The sequence below is a fragment of the Aristolochia californica genome, unplaced genomic scaffold (genome assembly GCF_029961685.1).
Source record: "Aristolochia californica isolate CCGP_79_NKW_82.1479 unplaced genomic scaffold, dmAriCali1.0.hap1 SCAF_2, whole genome shotgun sequence".
Taxonomy (NCBI): Eukaryota; Viridiplantae; Streptophyta; class Magnoliopsida; order Piperales; family Aristolochiaceae; genus Aristolochia; species Aristolochia californica.
The window spans coordinates 8,677,667-8,701,305 of record NW_027181881.1 but is presented as its reverse complement, the minus strand read 5'-3'; the positions used below and the strand labels follow the sequence as shown (position 1 = coordinate 8,701,305).

Below are 23,639 nucleotides of genomic sequence, written 5' to 3'. Positions count from 1 at the left end.
TTGGTGTTAGGACACCATGATGGAAGATCATATTAATTCATTTACGTTATCTGGTTCAAGATGAGATCATTGCCATTACCTCCTAGCTTGAGGGGGAGTGTTGGGAGATATGATGTAATTAGGGTGGCACTAATGAAATTAGTTTATGATTTATGTCTTTTATTCACTAGTATTAGGGTGAAGGGTATTCTTGTAATATTATTATTTTGATATTTATAAATACAACTTAACTTAAGGGGGAGGGTTTGGACAAATCCATTACCCTAATCTTCCTCCTCTTTTCTCCAAATTTATCACTCTTCCTTTTCTCCTCCTAAAACTTTCTCTCCACAACTTTTCTTCTTCTTTTCAACACCTTAATTCAATGCTATTGTGATCATACATCATGAAATCCTAAGTTTCAATAAATTTGCACTTTATGTTTTTTGTTACTCAATAAGATTGCATTACATATGTTTTTATACTCAACTTTATCATTTATTGAACTATTGTTATGAAACGGTATGTTTAATTTTAATTTATAATATTTTAGATTAATATGATGAATAAAGAATTTAATATTAGTATTAAATTAAATTTATTATTAATCAAGGTCATGTTGTAAACTTTTTATTATTATTTAAAATTTATGAATTATATTTTTTTGTCTTAATAATAACTTATATTAGATAAATATTTAATTTTTTTATTTTTATTTTATCGTTATTTTTTAATTATAAATTAATATTATTACTTTTAATTAATTTATTATGAATAAAATTTATTTAATTAAATAATTTTATCTATAAATTAAATTTATTTATGTTATTTATAATTTATTACTATTATTAATATTTTATCAATTTTTTTTTTTTTAGCATTCAACTTTATATATATATACCTGTATCGACCGAAACGTCCCGCATTTTGAAGTACCCGAGACGTCTCGACGTCTCGCATCGCTACTATACACATCCAAGATGTTGTATCGCTTCAAATGGGTTGATAATGCTTTGACACGTTGCCTAGAACTGATAATGATTTGAAAAGTTGCCCAGTGCCAACCTTGTTGGGTGCGTTTTAGACTTTTGAGTTCGCTGGACTGTCATTATTTTCGTTATTCGGCCCAGAGAGTGTCGCGACTGCGAGCCTGAGACTCGTCGTGACTCCGGGACTCCGTGACTCGTGACTCGTGACTCGTGACTCGTGACTCGTGACTCGTGACTCGTGACTCGAGACACCGAGACTCGTGTGACGCGTGACGCGTGACACATGACACGTGAGGCACGACTCATGATGTGTTCCGTGTGACTCGTGACTCGTGAGGAGGGAATCGTTGACGCTGATGTCGACGTGGATGGTCGTCGATTGCTTCTCATTGTGATTGAGGCACTGCCATAAGACCGAGTTGTAGAGTTTACAGTTGTTGCGATCACGGAAGCCGCGGATACTGGTTTCACGTTTACGCTTTTCGTTCACCTGCAGAAAAGCAGCTGCCAAGCAGTGCCTCACGCTGAGCTTCTACTTTGCTTCTTGGCCCATCCTAGTGTGAGTCAAGGAGAAGTTAGGTGAGAGTGTGAGGAATCTGAATTTACCGTATTGAGCTATTTAATTTGTTTTTGTTTGAATTCGAGCCTTCTGGAAGCAGAGGAATGATTATTTTGTTACTACTGCCAATGGTTGCGTATAGAGGAACAGAGTGGGAATGGGGGAAATCGGAGGAGGGAAGAATAAGGGAATAGCCAACAGGGATGGCTATCTGCACCGGGATGTTTCGAGCTGCAATACTTACAACTATGGAGATGCACTCTATTGGGATTCTCGCTACATTCACGAGGCAGGGTCATTCGACTGGTACCAGCGATACACTGCACTTCGACCCTTCATTCGAAAGTACTGCCCCATTTCTGGTCGAGTCCTCATGGTCGGATGTGGCAATGCGGGTATATTTTTTAATTCTGTAGTAGAAGGCAATTTGTCTCTGATTGAATTTTCAATTTGAGATTGTCCTTTTTTTTTTTTTTTTAATGTTTCTGTTGAATTGCTGACATCGAAGTAAAAAGAAGGTGAATATTGGTTGGGAGGATAAAAGAAAAGTCTTCATTGGTGCTATATATTTGTACATCGTACATATTAGCTCCATACTTGAAATTTTCCAGTGTTTTCTCCTAGGAATCTGATAGTTTGCCAGGATCTTTTTGTAAATTTTTAGCATTGATTAGATAGGACTATCGTGTTTCTCTGCCGTACAATCTTTGCGATTTGTTATAACTGTTTGCAAAGTTCCAGTATTTTTCTTAATTAGCCTGTAGTAATGCTGTATTCTTTCCTTGCTAATACGATTTAGCTTGGATCTTTCATCCACTCCGAGTGGGTAACCAATGAAAGGGATTAAACAGGGGGAGTTGACTGAATCCTTGTTAACATGCGAAGGAAAAAGTGTCAGAGGTCCCTTCATGTAGACAATTCACTCACACACAGGTTTGATTTAAACACTGATTGGTTGTATACTTCTCACTTCACTATTAGTAACATGATAAAGTATTCCACTTCATGCAATACCTTGGATTCATCTTCAATTTCTCTTTTCACAGTTCATTTACCTTCTCCACGTAGATAATGCTTAGAGACATTCATTTTTAAGGCTGATCATGAAGACTTGAAGTTTTGGTTTAAAGGAATTCATGGCCAAAAATTTATAATCAGTGAAGGGACTTCCTGCCACTTTATATTGAGCAGCTTCAGCTCAGAATAAGTGTTTAAGGGCTCTAAGGGCATAATGGATCAACTGATTATTTGATTGCTTCAAACCTCAGTCTGGTTTCAGAAAAACATCATCGTTTTGGATGGAAGTATCTCTTCCATGGATTTCTTGAAGTTCACTAAAGCTTATGATACTGGGGAGAGTTTTCAGGCTTAATTACATGGTCGAGGTTCAATTGGTTGATTGTGTTCTGATAGGCTTATGTTCTCTACTCACTTCATGAGAAGAACTATGTGGGTTATGGAAGAATGGCATCCAATTTTAAAGTTCAAGCCTGGAGTGGAGAGTAGACCTTAATCATTGTATCTCTTGAAGGAGTTGCATCTGAAATGGTTGCTCACAAATATTAATACAGACATTAAAATATAGATAGAGGTCAACCTAAGTCAACCCCCCTCCCGTCATCCACTCCCTGTCTGTAACTAACTTTCCCCTAAAGGATAGGATTGGTGTTGCCAAGTGGAACTTCCTCAATGGGCTCTGAGTCTCCTTCCAACTTCCTCCAACTTCTTTCCTCTTTTACCCCTCTTGCTGCAGACTTGAATTATCGGGGGTCTATCACAGTTCCACCCATTACAACTGATCCCTGGAGTAGTTTGCAAGTCATATTTGTTAATTGTATGAGTCATGGGCTCTGTATTTGGGTTGTATTTGGGCCCCAACACATCACTGAATGATTTCAAGTGTGGAATGATATGTATATGGAGGTTTTGGAGAGGCCTGGTTCCTTTTTTTGTATAAGGTACAGAAACTTTGAATATGGATAATAATGGGCTATCATAATCCCCTCTTGCAAAGATGTTGTCATAGTTTATGAATTTATCATTTTCTTGGCTGTAGTATCTTTCAATTTCTTACCAGTTTCTGTAAATTATGATAATGAAATCGTTACTAAATGCAGAACAAAGTCTTTCTTATTAAGTAAGTAATTTGCACTCTGGGATTGTTCATACTCACCATTCATTCTAATATTGGCCATACCAAGAAGAGAGAGAGCTGTTGTCATGTGAAATATTGGTTTGAAAATAAGTCAATACTGCTTTCTAATTGTGTTAGTCGCATGATTCCAACCCGAAGGTCAGTCACATTGGTGTTCTTTCTATTCTCACTTTTGCCTTCTACTACCACCCTTCATCCTTGCACTCTTGCTGCATATGACATATACTTGAATAAGTCACATATGGCACATCGATCAAATTACATGCATCAATATCTTCGTAAAAAACAAATAGATATGGTATAGTGCCTTTTTTTGGCGAACATTCTGTTGAATAGTTTTCCAGCTTTCAGTGTCACTGCAGTTGGTGGTGTCTATTTGACCTCTTTAAGAGATCAAGCAGAAATTTGAAACAGAAAATACTACAACATTTATCTAATCTCTATTGTAATTTTCTTTCTATTTTTTTTATTTCTATCAGTTAAAAGTGAATTATGAACTGAAAGAGAAGAATTATTGTACCCATTTGTTGATGCAAAGAAAGAAACCTTTAGCCAATTTAACTCCACATCATATTAATAAGTCCTTATCTGCAGTTATTTCAGAGGACATGGTGAACGATGGCTACAAAGAGATTGTTAATATTGATATCTCGTCTCCTTATCTGCAGTTATTTCAGAGGACATGGTGAACGATGGCTACAAAGAGATTGTTAATATTGATATCTCGTCTGTTGTAATTGAGATGATGAAAAAGAAATATGAAATTCTTCAACAGCTCAAATGTATCCTTTGTGAAAGAACTTTTCTAGCGTCTTTTCTTTGGTTATTTTATTGATGTGTCAACCTAAGATCTTTCTCCTTGAGTTATTCTTGATACATTTGCTAGACTTGCAAATGGATGTTAGGGACATGAGCTTCTTTCCTGATGAGTCTTTTGACAGTGTTGTTGATAAAGGTATCTATACTTTCAGCATGCGTCAATACTTTCTTTGAATTGCAATATAACACTCTTTCCATTTATTTCTTGCTGGCTAATATTCTTGGACTTGGTGGATGTTGATTGTTGATGCAGGAACTCTTGATTCTCTCATGGTAAGGTCCTTATCTAGTGCATTGCACATTACTTCTTGATCCTTTATTTCAAATGCTCATTAATTACTTTTCTGTTGTGCTCACGATGCTAGTGTGGAACAAATGCTCCAATTAGTGCTTCTCAAATGCTTGAGGGAGTGAGCAGGTTTTGGTTTCATGACCTCTACAGTTGGATATGAACTGTAATTTACTTATTCGTGAACCTGGCATGTCTATTTAATTAGGTCTATGTGTTTTTTAAATCTCATTTTGGTTACATCCATCTTATAATTTCTTCACTGATATTTTTTTATGTTCACCTGTAGGCTTCTTAAACCTGGAGGGACCTATATGTTGGTAGAGACTGCCATTGAGTATATAGCTCCTTTATTCTTGTTGTATTTTTTCCTAAATGTGCCAGTTTGACAGAAATTTACCGATTCTTTTTGCAGATAACATATGGTGATCCTTCAGTCAGGATGCCGCACTTGAAGAAGCCTGGATATAACTGGAACATTATTTTGTACATTATATGTGAGTTTAAGCACTCTTTCCCTTTCGACAAAGAAGTAGTGAGTTTTTTTTGGCATTTATTTGGCTTATGGTTTCTGTTATCATTTACTTTTTAATTTAATTATTTTTGTTACTATTCAACTGTCCAATAAGTTATGTTTGTTGGACTGCAATAAATTGGGTGTGTTCCATCCCCAAATGACTAGCTGATGTTATGGGGCCTATCCCAACTTTATAAGTTGAGAAGCTTTGGAACCGACAACTGATATGAGAGTTTCGTCCACTAACTCCTGGGCTTAATGCAATAGATAGGGCTGGAAATATAAATCAACAGGCACACAAGCAGGCTTAAAATGTGGAACATATGGAGGCAAAAAAAAAGAAAAAAGAATTAGGCTTTGGACCTGTCCTGTTATTATAATAATGTATTTTTTATCTCAATATAAGTTGCTTATATTCGAAGTCTATTCTCAACTTGGTGTAGGAAAGTCCTTGCCCACAACTGGCGTGGAACCTTAACATCCTATGAAAATGTAACTAGTTTTGGAGTATCTAATTCTCCTTGGAAATATCATAACTCTAATCTTTGTCATCTATCTGGAACTGCCCTTTGTATTAGTCAAAAAGGTATGTGCTACTGCAGGGGAGACTGAATTGACTCTTCATTCATTACCTTTTTTTCCTATTTAGTGGCTATTTCTCACAATTTAGTTTGAGTGTTTGCCTTTCAGCCTCGTTCTCTGGTGCACTACAGTCTGGAGTCTGGACAAATCCTCTAGCAGTCATCCTTCGTTGCTTTTGATTGGGCTACAAGAGAGAGAGCTATTGATGCATCTTCAATGGGACTTGTAGGCCTGCTGAGTGTGTAGAGAAAATCATTTGCCATTTTTTGGGCTAGTACACTTCAACAGGATTTGTCATTTCCCTCATGCTGTTAACAGAGATAGTTGAAGTTCTTGTAGCCTCCTATGATTTGCTACTAGGCATAGCCCATGACCCCTAATGAGAGTCCCCTCAACTTGAACCGTAATTTGAAGCTCTGGGGGCAACCTTGGTCCTGTTAGCGGAGATGGGTTAACACTTGATGACCTGGTGAGGATCGAACTTGTATATGCCCCTTTATTTGGGGTTATTGATGTTGATTTTTGGGACTCCATGGATTTAGCTCATGAAGAAAAAGAGAGAAGGACTCATAGGGAGAAAACCAGAGGAAGAAGAGGTTATGGACTTGATGTCCTAACCCTCCCCTGAAGCTCAATTTATAGATTAATCAAACTACTGTATTACAATAATACCCCTGAACTTAGGGTTTAGGGTTTAGGATTTTAACCTTGGAAATTTAACCTAATTACATCAATGCCATCTCTATGAGATGACTCTTTATTTACCATCCTGCCATCTTTGTATGTGGGCCTATGGGCCTTCTCCTTGATATATGGGCCTTTAGCCCATCTTCCATATCTCTTGGATGTGTGGGTCTTCCTTGGTTTTATGGGCTTGGGCCCATCTTCTAACACCCTTGGATATGTGGGCCTTCCTTGGTCGTGTGGGATTGGCCCCTATCTTCCAACACTCCCTCTCAAGTTGGAGGTGAGAGAACAACATGAATTCTCACTTGCTGCAAATGATGTATAGAATTTTTTATTATAAAATGGCATGTCTTCCAATATGCCTTCATTTTCCAACACTCTCTCTCACGTTGGTGCGTCCTTCCATGAGGCCCTGCTGGCAGAGTAAAAATCACTCCTAACCGCTACGACATTGCTCCATACTCCAGTCTTAACTCATGCTGGATGTACGACACACTCTGTCTTCTGTAGGTAGTGTGTCTATCGGCATTGCTCTGAAGTGTAAAACTTCTCCACCACCATGTCCCTCCACAAGACAACGACTCTCAAGTGGTAGGAGTAATAAAAACCATTACAGGGGGAGTAGTGGGCTCATTTATCATGGTGTCCCAATTCGGACACTGACTCTCATGGTGTCCCAACCGTAATATTTTTGAGAGTTAAATAAATGATGGTGTCCCAATCCGGGCACCGATTCTTATGGTGTCCCAATCGTGATATTTTTGATAGTCAAATAAATTATGGTATGAGAAAAGGTACTGAGGTCACCTCTTCTTCAATAATAATGTCTCATCCAAAGAGACACAATAGCAACAGCTGAAATGGGCTTCGGCCCATATAACACGAACCAAAATAATCCTTGTAAAATTGACCCATAAAATAATATAATGCAAATATCCGTACCAAATAATATGCTGACCAAAGAATAATCCGTCAATACTTCAAAAATAGTAATCTAGCCATAGAAAAAATACCGAGTCGTGCCGAAATATGAATAAATTTGGACACGTATACCGAGGCAGAAACTAAGTGGCCACGTTTGAGTTGACTCACTGAGTTGACCCAGACTGGGTTGACTCGGTTCGAGTTGACTCGACATACTGGTGCAGAAGCAGTAAGCTCGGGTTACTGGTTTGCCTCGGGCGGGTCTGGTCTGAGATTCGGCAGGCGCTGAACCAGCATGGGCCGACTCTGATTAATCGAGATTTCCTAACTTAGGAAACATGAAATTCTTCGACGGTGCTTCTTCTTCCCTGATGCCGAAGGTCTCTCGACGGAAACAGTCCAGAAAAAACTCAGCAAGGATAATATATTCACGAATTCAATTCGGTTTCCTAACTTAGGAAACTTTTATTTGGGAAACATTACCTTTGTCTTCTCCTTGGCGCCGAACAGAGAGGGAGACCAGAGACAATCATGGCAGCCAAGTTGGCGATGAGAGGAGTTTCCGAAATAAGAAACATAACTGAAATATCAGCAGTGTGTTCCTCCAGAAATCGCAACACAGAGGAAGGAATTCAGCGAGTCGATCGCTGGATAACAACAACTTTAGTAATCGACTAGAAAATCCCGGGCAGACACGTCTCTACAAGTGGCAATGGAGGTGGCACTTCGGCAAACTTACAGAAATATCGTCTTGCCACTGGAACGTGAATTCCAGCAATGGAGTGGAAGGAAACTGTCCAAAAGTGTACCAAGGATATCTAGCAGCTTAATCCGAGCAGAGTCGAGCTTCCACTCAATCACCGGCGCAAAATAATCTCGCGGATTTCCTGGCTTTCATCTTCGTCTTCCTCGACGGCAATAAGACGACAATGAAGAAATTCAGAGGAGCCCATGCTGTCGTTGGAAAATTGGTTCTGATGCTTAATGAGGCTATTGGAAGGCTGGTAAAGAGTCGGCCGACGAAAATAAATTTCAGACTTCCTTTGTTAATTGCGACAAGATGACCAGTTACTGATTCATCTGCTGCTCCCCAATGGCTTCTACAAAACAGAGAAGATACCGAGAAGCAACATGATCTGATAAGCAGCAGATAGCAGCACACCAACAAGATAAACTCTGAGTGCTTATTGGAAGATAATCTCTGCTGTGTTCCTCTCAAAAGAAACCAGTGAAGAAAGCAAACTCTGAAGCTAAGTCAACGTCATAGCTGAGAACTCAATACAACAGCAGCAAGATCAAGATCAAAATTCCGAAAATCAAGTGGCAATAAATCAGCAGCAACGGCACGATGACAGCAAGACCAGCAGAGGAGTCGTCGTCTTGAAGCGGAAACCAAGCAAGATTAATTTTCTGGATTGACATGGATTACGGGATGAGTGATAGCTCAGTGACTTCCGAAAAAACAGCAGCAACGATGTGCTGGGATTTCGACAGCGGGAAAATATGTCGATTGAAGAATAAGATCAATTTACGATATTCGCCAACCTGGGATGGACAGCAGCAACGGGATTTTCTCAGTCTAGGGAGCAGAGTCGTCTTCTCCGGCGATGCTGGCTTCCGAACAGTTATTCTCTTTGAAAATGTACTACTCGAGCTTTTTTTAGATCTCTTTATCAGTTTTGCCAGCCTGAATCTCATCACGAATCAATTCTCTGAGAAGAGTAGCAACATCTGCTTGAGAATCTTCAATGGACTGATAGCAGTGCAACGGACATTGTGATTAATATTTATAGCTCGAGCTTCTACCGTATGCACCTTCTTTGTGCATCAACATTTCCTTCCTTTCAGGAACTTATTCAGATAACTCTCTGAATCAGCACGGTTGTTCTGTCGGTTGCAACAAACGGCGGGAAGACGAAATAGTAGGATGACAGAGGAAACTGGGCTTTACGAAGCAAACCAGACTTCAAACAAAGCAGAGAAAAAAATTAAAAAAATAACAATAATATGACGGAAAAAAACTAACAACAATATGAGCAAATAAAAAAATAATGGGTTTCTTTGAATCTGAAAACCATAGTCAAAATCCTGAAAATCAAAGCTCTGATACCATGTTGATTTTCAGGACTCCATGGATTTAGCTCATGGAGAAAAAGAGAGAGGGATTGATTGGGAGAAAACTAAAGGAAGAAGAGGTTATGGACTTGATGTCCTAACCCTCCCCCTGAACTACTGTATTACAATAATACCCTTGAACTTAGGGTTTAGGGTTTTAACCCTGGAACTTTAACCTAATTACATCAATGCCATCTATATGAGATTACTCTTTATTTACCATCCTGCTATCATTGTATGTGGGCCTATGGGCCTTCTCCTTGATATATGGGACTTGAGCCCATCTTCCACATCTCTTGGATGTGTGGGTTTTCCTTGGTCTTATGGGCTTGGGCCCATCTTTTAACATGCTTGGATATGTGGGCCTTCCTTGGTCGTGTGGGCTTGAGCCCTATCTTCCAACAATTGATATTGCAGAGACTGAGTTGTGTGCCTTTCTTCATGTTTGACCATTTTTCTAATTATTTCCATATTTAATTAGTTTTGGAGTATCCATTTCCAAAAGTTTTTTATGGGAAGCTTCTTGTACATCTCATGTGTCCTATTGGATGATTTGTCATCCTTCCAACCTTGTTGCTTCAGACAACTTTGAGCAAATAAGATATGGTTTTGCCTTTTTTGCTGTTCTCTAAACAAATCAGTCTTGTTTGTGTATGAGCAAATCACACTCCTTTCGAAGGTGCTTTTGTCTTCTTTCTTTTAGATCCTTTGGTTGTGAAAAAAGTAAGAAGAAAGAATGTTGAAGAGAGAGAATGAGAGGGAAAGAAAGTGGAGAAGAGTAAATTGAGAAAAGAAACTGAGATGACGTCCCCCATCTCCTATTTATAGCTTAGGGTTGAGTACAATTTACAACATTGCATCTATTTTAAGTAAAACCATAATTCCCTATATTTCCTATTCTACGTGTCCTTGTACATGAAATTTGGTCCATAGACATAGTTTGACATGTAGAATAAGATTACATCAAGAAATATAAATAACGACAAGGTAAAATGACTAAATTTCTCTTGTTCTTGTTTTTTAATACTCCCCTTCAAACTAGAGAGTATATGTCGAACAATCCCAACTTGCAGCACAAGTTCAAGAATTCATGCTTTCCCAGTGCTTTAGTTAGGATATTGCCGAGTTGATCGTCCGACCGAGTATATGGAGTGGCTACTTCTTTCCTCATTACTGCATCTTGGATGAAGTGACAATCTACCTTTATATGCTTTGTTCTTTCATAAAAGACTGGATTGTTTTGCAATGAAGATTGCTGCATGGTTATCACAATACATAGTCATAGGATCCATTTGATCGAGGCCAAACTCTTGGGCAAAAAAATTTATCCACAATAGCTCACTGATAGTTTGGGCCATTGCTCTATATTCAGCTTCTGTACTGGACCGAGCAACAACATTCAGCTCTTTAGTATTCCAGATGACTAGATTTCCTCTTAGGAATACACAGTATCTAGTGGTTGATTTTCTGTCAAGCTTGGAGCTTGCATAATCAGCATCAGAGAAAACTTCAATCCTCAAGTGAATATTAGGTTTGAAAAGGAGACATTTTTCTGGTGCTCCCTTTAGATATCTCAAGATTCTTTGTGCAACCTCTAGGTGAATCTTACGTGGATGCTCCATGAACTGGCTCACTACACTTACTACAAATGAAATATCTGGCCTAGTAACTGTAGCATAGATGCCTACTAGCCTTCGATACATTGTTTTATCTTTCAATTATGGACTTTGATCATCATGAAGATCAAGTCCTACATCCATAGGTGTATCTGCAGGTTTAACCCCAAAAGACTTTATTCTTGAAGCATATCAGTAATATATTTCCTCTGAGTCAGTGCTGTTCCTTCTTTGCTTCTCGCTACCTCCATACCTATAAAATATTTCAATTGACCTAGATCCTTTGTCTGAAAGTGATTTGCCAAATGGGATTTAATTATTTCAATACTTGATCTGTTACTTCCAGATAGGATGATACTATTTACATATAACAGTAAGATAATAATTCTAGATGGTCATTTCAGAATAAATAATGAGTGATCACAATGGCTTCTACGAAATCCCATGGATATGACCACCTGACTAAAATTTTCAAACCAAGCTCACAAATTCTGTTTTAAGCCATAAAGAGCCTTCTTTAGTCGATATACATTTTTTTCTGAAACGGTGATGATTTTATTACGAAGGAAAACAAAAGAATACATCAATGAAGGCCTTCCCTAACAACAAGAAATTGTAGGGAGGGGCCCAATTTAACACATAAATAAGCAGCCGAATTGGCTGATCTAAGAACATGGGACCAAGTACAAGAGGGAGTGGAAACAATGTCCATAATATCAAGAAAAAGCTGCCAGTGACGCCACGGGAGGAAGGAGGCGGTGGAGCACCAGCCAATGACGACTTTGGAGTCACCCTCCATTATCAGTGGACCTCTAAAGTGATTTTGGTAGATGAGAAGCCCGTGGAGGAGGCCAGAGAGCTCAGTAGTGGTCGAGTCCGCAATGCCTAGAGGACCAGAGTACATAATAGCTGTTCCTCCAAGATAAAAAATCACCCCCCAAACCCAGCCAAACCTGGGTTCCCAAAAGAGTTGCCGTCAAAGTTGATGTTGTAATATTCGGTGGGGGAGGCTTCCAAATCTCTACTTGGCAGGGCGCTGAGGGATTGGACATCTGAGCAATAATCTTCAAGTTGGTGCGGGAAGGGGTACATGATAGACAGCTAAATTTTTTCGAGTGCGAATCCAGGTAGAGATAAGGCTCGTATTAGTGCAGATCACCTCAGTGGCAGAGCGCAAGGCATGATTAAACCGTTTGGAATTCCTTTCAATCCAAAGGCACTAGGGAATGTAAGCGATGCAAGCAGATAACAGAAGCTTATCGAGGCTGGGGAGACGAGTGCCGTGGTGCTCAAGTTAGGGGGGATGCAGAAACTGAGGCCCATGCTGCCCATCATAGATGTCTACACCTTCCAGGCAAAAGCATAGTGGAGGAGAAGGTGACTGATGGTATCGGCTTCCACCCCACAGAGGGAACATTGAGGGTTAAGAGCAGTGTTTCCATGTTGGATAAGATTGTCAACAGTGAGAATCCTGTTGCGGCAGGCACTCCAGAGGAAAAATTTCACCTTTGAAGGAGCCAAAAGCCTCCAAGCAAAATCAGCTTGGTGAAGGGTGGGAGGCAATGTCCAACCCATAAGGTGATGATAGGTCGAGGAGACAGAGAAGTGCCCACTGTCATCAGGGAGCCAGATCAGTTGGTCAGTCACTTGAGGTCGAATCTTAACACTGTCAAGTCCATCAGATATGGCCTCCACATCATTAAGGCCTCGTCTTAGACGGAGATCCAAGGAGCCGTTCCTCCATGCATCAGAGACCGAGAGGTCACGACAAGAGGTGATCTGAAAGAGAAATGGGTGGGAAGAGGCAAGAGGACCATCGCCTGACCACCAATCTGTCCAAAATCGAAGGCTAGAGCCATCCCCAAGGAAGAACCTTATAGCATCACGGAATGTGGCAAAAAGATGAAACATGGCTTTCCAGACCTTCTTATGTGACATACCTTATGTGCCTTCCCTTGAGCAACATATCCTGGAGGTTGCTTCATATAGACTTCTTCCTCAAGGTCACCATTTAAGAAGACAATTTTAATATCCAGATGGAATAGAGACCAACTATGATGGACTGCAACAAAAATAAGTATACGAAAAGAAGACAAGCGAGCAACCGGAGAAAAAGTCTCAAACACATCCACCACAATGTTTGTGTATACCCTTTGGCAACAAGACGAACCTTATACCTTTCATCTGATCTATCTGAGTTATATTTAATTATATAGCCCCATCAACACCCAACTACTGTAGAATGTGTCAGCGAAAAGCGATGGGAATCGTAGTGTCGATCGTAACGAAGGACTATGGAGCGAAACTCGAGAACTCATCTCGGGGCTTCCCTCTCCCCACTCTCACATTCCGAAGAATCCAGACCTCTCAGAAGCTCGCCCCCTCCCACAACGTCCCGAAAGCCTTCGGTGGACGCCGGATCGAAGGAGAAGACGCACCACTGCGTTGCAGCGGAGGCCTCCAGATTGACAGAATCGTCTGACGAGGAAGGATGGCAAACTGTAGTAAGCCGCACATCAAGAAGGAGAATCAGATTGGACAACCCAGAGGCTCTTCACTTCCGAAATGGCTCTGGAGCTATTTCTCTTCAGAAGACGACAGACCGCTTTGGCTCCTTGAAAATCGTCTCTCGTGCAGGAGTGAAGCAATCCTTCGTCTCCATCCCAATCGAGGCCGTTGAGCTTTCAACTTCGTATTGGAAAAGGTCTTGGAGGGGAAGATCGGTTGAAGCTTCGGCTACTCCCTCTTCACCCGGGATCTAGAGTTCCAGATCCACACCCAGTTCCATGGGGGGAAGCTCGAGTGTTCGATTTCCCTGAGGCGAGCAACTAAAATCATGGGCATGATTTTTATACAGCAGAACCCAAACTTGGGATTGGGCTGGAGACAATTCATGTCTTCGATATTCCACCTCTCTCAGAGTCGAGCCCCAGAAAAGCCACCCACTGCCTACTAGAAAAAAACCCCACCTTGTCGCTTCCCGTCTCCACCCCTGCAAAAAACAAAGAATTCCCAAAACTCACTATTGGAAACCCTCCTACTAGCCCTCTCAATCAGAAAACCCTAATACAACTCCCAAAGGAAACTACCCCTCCTCCCACCCCCCACCCAAAAAACAGACACCCACGAGAACCATCTATCTCTCATCCTCCCCGAACAACCCCTAGAAGAGGGTAGGAAAAGGTTATCTTCTGCTGCAATTCTAGCTGTTGCGAATGATCGCAACTCAATCATGTCCATCGGAGCTTGGACTAGGAAAATCCAATGGCTAGCGAGGGCCACCTACATCCACGATTTACTTTGGATGATAGCCTTCAATTCCCCAGAAGACAGAGAGGCGTTCCTTAGAAACAAAACTGAAGAAGGATCCCCCATTACAGGCAAATGGCCTTGGGATTCCGGCTTATCATGGATTGGACAAAGAGTAACGGTGCACGACATACCGGCGGAACTCCGATGTAAGCAAACGATTGAAAGCACAACCAATTTCTTCGGTGAACTCATATGGGCCGAGGACAATCCTCAGGAATTACTTTGGGAGAATTTCTACATTAGACCAAAATCTCCGGTAAGAGGACTTAAAACTCGTCGAGCTTTTTTCTGGTGACTTTTCCGTTTGGATCTCACTGGAATTCGGTGACCTGTGCTGCCCCCTTCCCCCATGGATCCCGACTCGCGACTGACTCACCAAAATCCCCAACCGAGTACTGAGACACACCAGAGCTACTCTAACCCATTGATATGGCCTGAGTTCATTGGTCCAACTCAAGTCAACCCGGGCTCCCCACCCGGAATCATCTCAAAACAAAATACAAATTTCAAAATCACCACTTCGATCACGCAACCCATCACTTCACCGCCTGTTCCAGAACCCGAGAATACTCCACCTCACTCTACCCTCACTTCCCTCTACAAATCCCAAAATTCCTCTCTATCACTGCCTGTCCCAGAACCCGAGAACCCTCCACCTCACGCTACCCCACTCCTCTCTATAAATCCCTGCCAGAAACTCCCAGCTCATGCCTCCTATCCCCTCCACATCACCTCATACCTCTTTCCAAAAATCCTTCTCTATCAGAAGCTTCCAACTCACGTCGTCTATCCCCTCCACATCACCTCATATCTCCTTCCCTGATCTCCTCTCTGAAACCAAGTACCACCCTCATCCCTACTCCCACGGCACCTGGAATGCCCGAATCATTGCCCCTCCCCAATCTTGATCTTCTGCTCCTAGAGCCCATAACTTTGGTCCTGAAGGTCATTCATCTACCACATCCTCCATCATCAAGCACCTTCACCCTCCCCCATCCTATCAACCACTCCATTCCCGAACATCGCCTCCATCTCCCTCTACAACCATGTCAGTCTGACACTGACTCTTCCTATCTCTCTTGCAATCTTCCAACCCTAAACCCAGAAAACCCCCTAAACACTCTAAACCCATGCCGCCACCCCTTAAACACTCTGGTCCCGAATGTCATTCATCCACCACACCCTCCATAACTTTGGTCCTGAAGGTCATTCATCTACCACATCCTCCATCATCAAGCACCTTCACCCTCCCCCATCTTATCAGCCACACCCTATCCGATGCAGATTTTACCTATCCTAACGAACCCCTCCAAACAAATGATTCTTCCACCCCTCCTTCGGAAACCCAATGGTATCCTGATCATGATGGAAATATTTCTCGAGAACCCCTTCCCCCCCTTCCCGAAGTCTCACCTTCTATTAAAGGAAATCCCCCCACCCAAATCAACACACCACCTCCCACATCCAATTCCATTTTCCTTTTCCACACTCCACCAGCAACAATGAACCCCAATTCCTCAAACAATTCACAAACCCCCGCCTCTTGCTATGGTAACATTAATAATTCTCCCATCACCTATTCCAGGCATAGGCCCAAGCAAAAAAAGCCGCCCGCAACCTCCATCAAAACCTACTCCCGAAGGAAAACTCGCAACAAATCCAAGGACCCTACCACATAATCCAGCAACCCTCAATAGGACCCCCTCCCCCCTCGCTCGGAAGACCTCAAAGACTACTCTCACCCCACCCGGGAGGAGCATTGTAAAAACATGCACACATGGATTATGAAACACTCGGCTGCAATGTCTCCCCTCATAGACTCGAGAAGATGATGGAGTACTGCTGGGACTTCTCCAAATATTACAATGGCCTCTTCTGCTACACGGACGAGGATATTCATAGAATCTCTTGGCCATGAAAGTCTTATCCTGGAACGCCCATGGAATCAATTCGTCCTCCAAGCGAGACCTTATCAAAGCTGCCCTTTTTGAATGTAAGCCTGATATAGTTGTATTTACAGAAACTAAGCTACAATCTTTTGACCACTCTGTTGCGCACAGTATCTGGTTTAATACTAAACCTGAGTGGGCAGTAATTGAAGCAATTGAGCACTCAGGAGGCATACTGGTCATCTGAAACCTGAATTCAGTTGAAGTAGTTTCTACATACCTCGGTCTTTTTCCCCTCTGCGTCCGCTTCCGGGACAGATCGCTGGGATTTGGATGGGCCCTCGTGGGGATCTATGGACCTTCGGGTAATGGAGATAGATCCATCTTCTGGGATGAAATACTAATTAAAGTCCAACAATAGAATGTCCCCTGGCTTCTAGCCGGGGATTTCAATGCCACCCTACGTTGCTCCAAAAAAAACCCTCCCGCAAAAAGAATTACCTCCACAATGCGAGCTTTTTTTGACCTAATGAATTGCCTTGAACTCATTGAAATTCCTCTCGCAGGGAAAAAATTTACCTGGTCCACCCCCCCCGGTCTTCTCCAAATTAGACCGTTTCTTGGTTAATAATGAATGGTTGAATCTCTTCCCCAATACTGCTGGTCAGGTTCTCAACAAAACTGGCTTAGACCATTGGCCTATCCTCATAAATTCTCAGCCCCCAAAATGGGGTTTTTCTCCATTCCGCTTGCCTGACTATCGGAGGATTCTTTTTCTTCAAACATGAAGAATTGGTGGGAAGATCTCCCTCATCATCCAAACCCTGGGTTGGCGTTCCATTGTAAACTCAGAGCTCTCAAATCAGTTATAAGACCTTGGGCTCGCTCCCTTATGACTGATGTTAGGGAACAAAAAGCCTCCATCTGTCTACGGCTCTCAGATCTGGACCTCTTGGAAAAACAAAGAACTCTCTCTCCTGGAAAAACAAAAAACTTATTTGTAGAAACAGTCTCACACATGATCTCTCAAAATTTCTAATCAATGAAACCACTCACTAGAAGCAACGCTCCAGATTCAGATAGCTCTCTGATGGGGACGGAAATACAATTTTTTTTTCATGCTATTGCATCCGGGAGAAAAAGAACTAATAGTATATCCTCCCTCATTATCAACGGAGAGGAATGTACAACTAGTATTTCTGTTGCTAATGAGTTTGCTAAGTTTTTTTCAGGTCTTTACACAGAGGAATATTTTGATCTACCTATCCTAGATCAGATCAACTTTTGTCGGATCTCGGAATCTGAAGCTTCTCATCTAGAAAAACCTTTCTCCCCAGAAGAAATTGATGCAACAACCCTAGAAATGCCTAGAGATAGGGCCCTGGGCCCATACGGTTTCAATGGGGAATTTTACCGTCAGTTCTGGGGCATTATCATAAGCGATGTACACAACTTTGTGAACAATTTTCTCCATGTAGGTATCACCTACAAATCTATTGGATCTTCCTTCATAGCTCTCGTTCCAAAAAAATCTTGTTCCATTCATGCCAAAGATTACAGACCCATAAGCCTCACTACTAGCTCTTACAAAATCCTGGCCCGTATCCTAGCCAAGCGCCTCAAGTCTGTTCTCCCTAACATCATCAGCCCAAGTCAGAGTGGTTTTATTGCTGGTAGAAATATTGTAGACTCGTCTATAGCCGCCCATGAAATCCTTCATTCCTTCAAGAAATTGAATAACCCAAGAGTGGTTATCAAACTTGACTTTGAAAAAGCCTTCGACAGAGTTAACTGGAAACTACTTGACCACCTCCTCTACAACATGGGTTTTCCCACTCGTTGGAGATTCTGGATGAGGAGCTGTATCTCTAATGTCTCTTACTCAGTTCTGATTAATGGCAAACCTTGTGGATACTTCAAAGGCTCTAGGGGACTCAGGCAGGGGGATCCCTTATCCCCACTTTTGTTCACTCTCTTCGGAGAGCAATTAGCCGCAATGATCCGTCGGGCTAAATCATCTGGATGGCTAAGCCCCGTCTCCCCTAACCCTGTTCTTGATATTAGCCTCCTCCAATACGCAGATGACACTATTCTTTTCTGCGATGACACCCCCAATCAAGTTCATAATTTAAGTGCCTTGCTGATCTTATTTGAAATCTCGTCTGGACAAAAAATCAGCTGGGAGAAATCTTCTATATCTGGTTATAATATTGAGCCTGGTCTTCTCAACTCCATAGCCAGTTATCTTGGCTGCCACATTGAATCATCCTTTGGAACCTATTTGGGGCTTCCTCTGACCCCACGTCTCCCCTCTAAGGCATCTTGGCACCCTGTCATTGAGCGTTTGGAAGGGAGACTTCCCACCTGGCGAGGAAATTGTCTCTCAAAAGTAGGCAAGTTAACTCTCATCAAATCATGTTTGAAAGAATATTTTCTTCACTATGATTCCTAAATACCCCCCTTTAACTTCAAAATTCAGTTTAATGCATTAGACCTACACTTGCCCATTGTTCTTCTGAAAGGTGTTAAAAAAGGTATAAGTTATCCCTTGTCTCATTTTGTATTGTTTGATTCTCTTTCTGAACGGTACTGTAGAAGTTATGATCCCATGAGAAGGACTCTAGGTTATTGTTGAAGAAGAAGGAGAGAAGAGAGAGAGGAGAGAGGAAGGAGAAGGACGTGAGAGAGGAGAAAATGCGTCAAGGGAGAAGAGAGGGTGGCTGGACGATTTCTGAAAGAGAGGAGAAGGCTTGAATCCCTTACCTGTTAGCCAAAGCTATTATTTATAGTGTTACAATGTCCTTAGGGCTACAACTCAATAGATTAAAAGACCTAATCAGACAACGTATTTACATCTTTATGCCATCCTTATGGAACTTATCATAAATTACCACTTTGCGACTCCTTTGACGTGTGGGCTTCTAGCCTTGAGCTTGTGGGCTTGAACCCATCTTCCAACACTCCCCGTCAAGCTGGAGGAGAAAATACATCATAAATACTCAGCTTGCCACATATATAAGATAAAATTTTGGATGTAACCGGTTTGGTGAGGATATCAACTACTTGCTCTTGAGATGAAACATATTTAAGAGAGTTTATTTCTGCTTGAAACTTTTCCCGTATAAAATGACAATCTACCTCAATATGTTTAGTTCTTTCATGGAAGATTGGATTTGATGTAATGTGAATAGTTGCTTGATTATCCCATGGAGCCTCCTTTATAAAATCCCAATTCGGTAAGAAGAGTCTTTATCCATAAAAGTTCACTTACAGTGTGGGCTATACCTCGATATTCTGCTTCAGCACTAGATCTTGCAACCACGTTTTGCTTTTTGCTTTTCCATGTGACTAAGTTCCCCTCAACAAGGGTACAATACCCACACGTAAATTTTCTATCATCGGGTGATCCAACCCAATCTGCATCTGAGAAGCCTTCTATATTGAAGTGCCCATGTTTTTTATATAACAATCCTCTTCCTGGAGCACCATTTAGGTATCATAGTATTCTCTCCAAAGCTTGCCAGTGAGTAATTTGTGGTTTGTGCATGAATTGACTTACCACGCTCACATCATATGATCTATCAGGTCTGGTTACCGTGAGATAGATCAATTTTCTCATGAGTCGTTGATATTTGCCAATGTCAACATCTTCTCTAGTCATAACACACAATTTTTCATTCGAATCCATAGGTGTATCAACTGGTCTACAACCCTTCATTCCTGTTTCTTTAATAAGATCCAAGGTGTATTTTCTTTGAGACAATACTATCCCATGTTTTGACTGAAGGACTTCTATACCCAGAAAATATTTGAGCTTACCCAGGTCTTTAGTCTTGAACTCTTGACATATCATATTCTTCACTTCTTGTATACTATGAGCATCATTCCCGGTCAAGATAATATCATCAACATACACGGCCAATAATATCTTCCATTTGATAGTATCTTTAACATATATTGAGTGGTCAACCGAGCACCGTTGAAAGCCAAATTGTAGAAGCACTTGACTGAATTTATCAAACCAGGCCTGAGGGGACCGTTTAAGCCCATATAAAAATTTCTTTAATTGGCATACGGACTCCCCCTCGATCACATATCCTGGTGGTTGGACCATGTAAATTTCTTCGCGTATATCACCATTTAAAAATGCATTTTTTACATCAAGTTGATATACGGGCCATGATGAGTTAGCAGCAATAGATAGGATGATACGTTTCGAGTTCAGTTTTGCAACTGGAGAGAAAGTCTCTTCATAATCTATCCCATAGCACTGTGTGTAACCTTTTGCAAAGAGTCGTGCTTTAAGATGAGCAACTTACCCATCTGGGTTGTGTTTCACCGTAAATACCCATTTACAACCAATCAGTCTTTTACCTTTTGGGAGTGGTGCCAATGTCCAGGTTTGATTTTCATATAATGCATGCATTTCTTCATCCATAGACTCCTTCCATCCTAGATGCTTCAGGGCCTCCTGATAGGATTATGGAATGAAAATAGATGAAAGAGAAGCAAGAAACTGAATACACTCGGAAGATTAGCGATGAAAAGACATAAAATTGGCAATTGGATGAGACATAATACAAGAACGGCGTTCCTTTCGTAACGCAATAGACTGAGTATCAAATTCAGGCCCAAACATAGGAGGAGAAAGACTTACCTTGTGTGGATCCGACAATTCTACAGGTAAAAGGACGGCCGGCTCTTCAGGGGGTTGAATAATATCTCCAATATACGACACGAGCAGGCATGGAGTGGTAGGAGGAAATGTAAATCCTGGAGGAGCCTCATGTGAGGAGTAGAAGGAAGTGTCTTCAAAGAAGGTCACATCCCGAGATACCATCAACCTCCGAAGGGTAGGATTATAGCAAATATATCCTTTCTGAGTTCGAGAATTTTCCAAAAAAATACACCTCAAAGACCGAGGATCAAGTTTACTCTTTTGTGGTGAAGTATCATGAACATCACATGTGCAACCAAACACTTTAAGAGGAAGAGAAAAAAGGATCTTCACCTTGAAACAAAACAGAATACGGAGTTTGATTGCTAAGCAATGATGAAGGTAACCTATTGATGAGAAAGCATGCTGTAAGAATAACATGAGGCCAATAAAAGTAGGGTACCTTCATGGAGTAGAGGAGGCCCCGAACAACTTCAAGGAGGTGACGATTCTTTCTTTCAGCAACACCATTTTGTTGAGGGGTATAGACAGTGATGTTTGATGAACAAACCCTTTACTCTCACAAAATGATTTAAACTCATTAGACAAATATTCCTTAGTATTATCGGATCTAAGGATTTGAATTTTTTTCCCAAATTGCGTCATTACCATTGCATGAAAGTTCTTAAAAATAGAAAGAGTTTCTGATCGTTCTTTAAATAAAAACAACCAAGTCACTTGGGTAAAATCGTCAACAAAAGTAACAAAATATTGAACTTGAGAAATGTTAGAGACCTTTAAAGGTCCCCCTACATCATAGTGTATTAATGCAAATGGAGCAGCAGTGGTAATTGTAAGAGGAGGAGAATATGTACTCCTAATATGATTATTTAATTGACATGCCTCACAATTGAAAGTAGACAAAGATTTAAGAGATGGAACTAAAGAACGAAGCGACGAGATAGATGGATGACCAAGCCGATTGTGCCAAAGTTAAGCCTCGGATATAGTAGATGAAATAGCAGCTACTGGTGGAAGAGTAAAATAGTATAATCCCCCTTTTTTATGGCCGCCACCAATCACCTGTTTCGTAGTTAGATCTTGATATGACCACGAAGATGGTGAGAAGGTGACAGAGCAATTCAATTGTTTGGTTAATTGACTAACGGAGAACAAATTTAACGGAAATTGAGGAACAAACAATACATCTTGAAGTGGAATAGATGTGCTAAGAGAGGAGGAACCCTTGCCAACCACCTTGGTTTGGGAATCATTAGCAATAGTGACAAATTTATGAGGAAGACATGGAGACAATGAATGAAGCATGTGTTTGTTACCTGACAAGTGTTCGAAAGCCTCGGAGTCAATGATCCAAGTGGAAGGGGTTGAAGAGGAAGAAAGCATACCTGAGGCAATGGTAGTGGCAGCAGTAGGTCTTGGTGGAGTAGATGACTCCAATAAGGATTTCAACTTCTGAATTGCAGCATAGTCTTCCGCAGTAATAGTCACATTCTCGGAAGGAGAATCAACCCTTTCCTCCTTTTTCTCAACATTATCTGAGGCTGGATTTCCTGTGGCCTAATCAGGCTTGCCATGGGGTTTCCAGCATGAATCTACAAGGTGGTTCTGACCACCACAATAAGTGGACAATCGAGGCTTAGTGCGGGAATGAGTCAGACCTGTTCGACCAACCCTATTGCGGCCTCCTCTTGTATTTCTGCTGCGTCATTGGGATTGGGATGATGTACCCCGATTACCAAATAACATAGCCGATGGAGCATCAATCAGAGAAGGAGGAGATGGATCAGGAATCCGTAACACTGTAGCATTGATGTCATCAAATGAGGGAAGAGCAAAGGAACTAAGAAGCTGAGTCTTAGCTACCTCTAGATAAGGCTTAATATTGGTAAGGCAAATAGTTGTTGCCAGGGCCTCTCGTTGTTTTTCTTGAACAACAATGTCAGTAGAGTATGGTTGAGCAATTTTCCATTCTTGGAGAAGGCCACGAAACCGGGCCAAAAACTCATGAATATTATTTCCTTGTTTGGTAGCCAACATACTTTGGAAAACATCATATACTCTTTCCAAGGAGGCGGTACTTGAATAGAGCTTAGCACATGTATCCCAAATATCCTTGGATGTTTCCAAGTGGACTACATTGTTAGTTACATGCTCTTCCATACTGTTAATTAGCCAACTGATAACCATGTTATCGTTTTTAACCCACTTGTGGTAGGCTTCATCTTCTTCATCAATTGGAGGAGAGATTTTGATAACATGATTGAGAAGGTCATGAGTAATAAGAATCCTCCGTACCGATTGTGACCAGCTGAGGTAATTGGAAAGACATCGTAGTGAAATTGTAGTAATTCGGAGTATGTCACTCTTATTACTCATATGTTCACTCTCCATGCTGACGCAAATCAACTGTTGAGGTCAATTTTCAAAGGGTTTCTTCAAATAAAAATTACACAACATAATTTGAAGCATCCGTAGACCAAATTAGCCACCAACAAAAAACAAGTAGAGAATATTTTCACGAGAATAAGC

The 23,639-nt window shown here is 41.1% G+C and overlaps 1 protein-coding gene across 1 annotated transcript in view; it reads left to right on the top strand.

The window, feature by feature from the left end:
* The first annotated feature begins 1,416 nt into the window (after window positions 1-1,416).
* The window catches only part of LOC137956990 (uncharacterized), a 30,119-nt gene continuing 7,896 nt past the window's right edge, over window positions 1,417-23,639 (top strand). Inside the window, exons 1-8 of the mRNA XM_068804680.1 lie at window positions 1,417-1,547; window positions 1,670-1,922; window positions 4,351-4,464; window positions 4,569-4,637; window positions 4,755-4,774; window positions 4,867-4,919; window positions 5,080-5,110; window positions 5,206-5,287. Coding sequence (XP_068660781.1) covers window positions 1,685-1,922; window positions 4,351-4,464; window positions 4,569-4,637; window positions 4,755-4,774; window positions 4,867-4,919; window positions 5,080-5,110; window positions 5,206-5,287 — 607 coding nt within the window. The 5' untranslated portion in view covers window positions 1,417-1,547; window positions 1,670-1,684. The remainder of the gene's footprint in view (window positions 1,548-1,669; window positions 1,923-4,350; window positions 4,465-4,568; window positions 4,638-4,754; window positions 4,775-4,866; window positions 4,920-5,079; window positions 5,111-5,205; window positions 5,288-23,639) is intronic.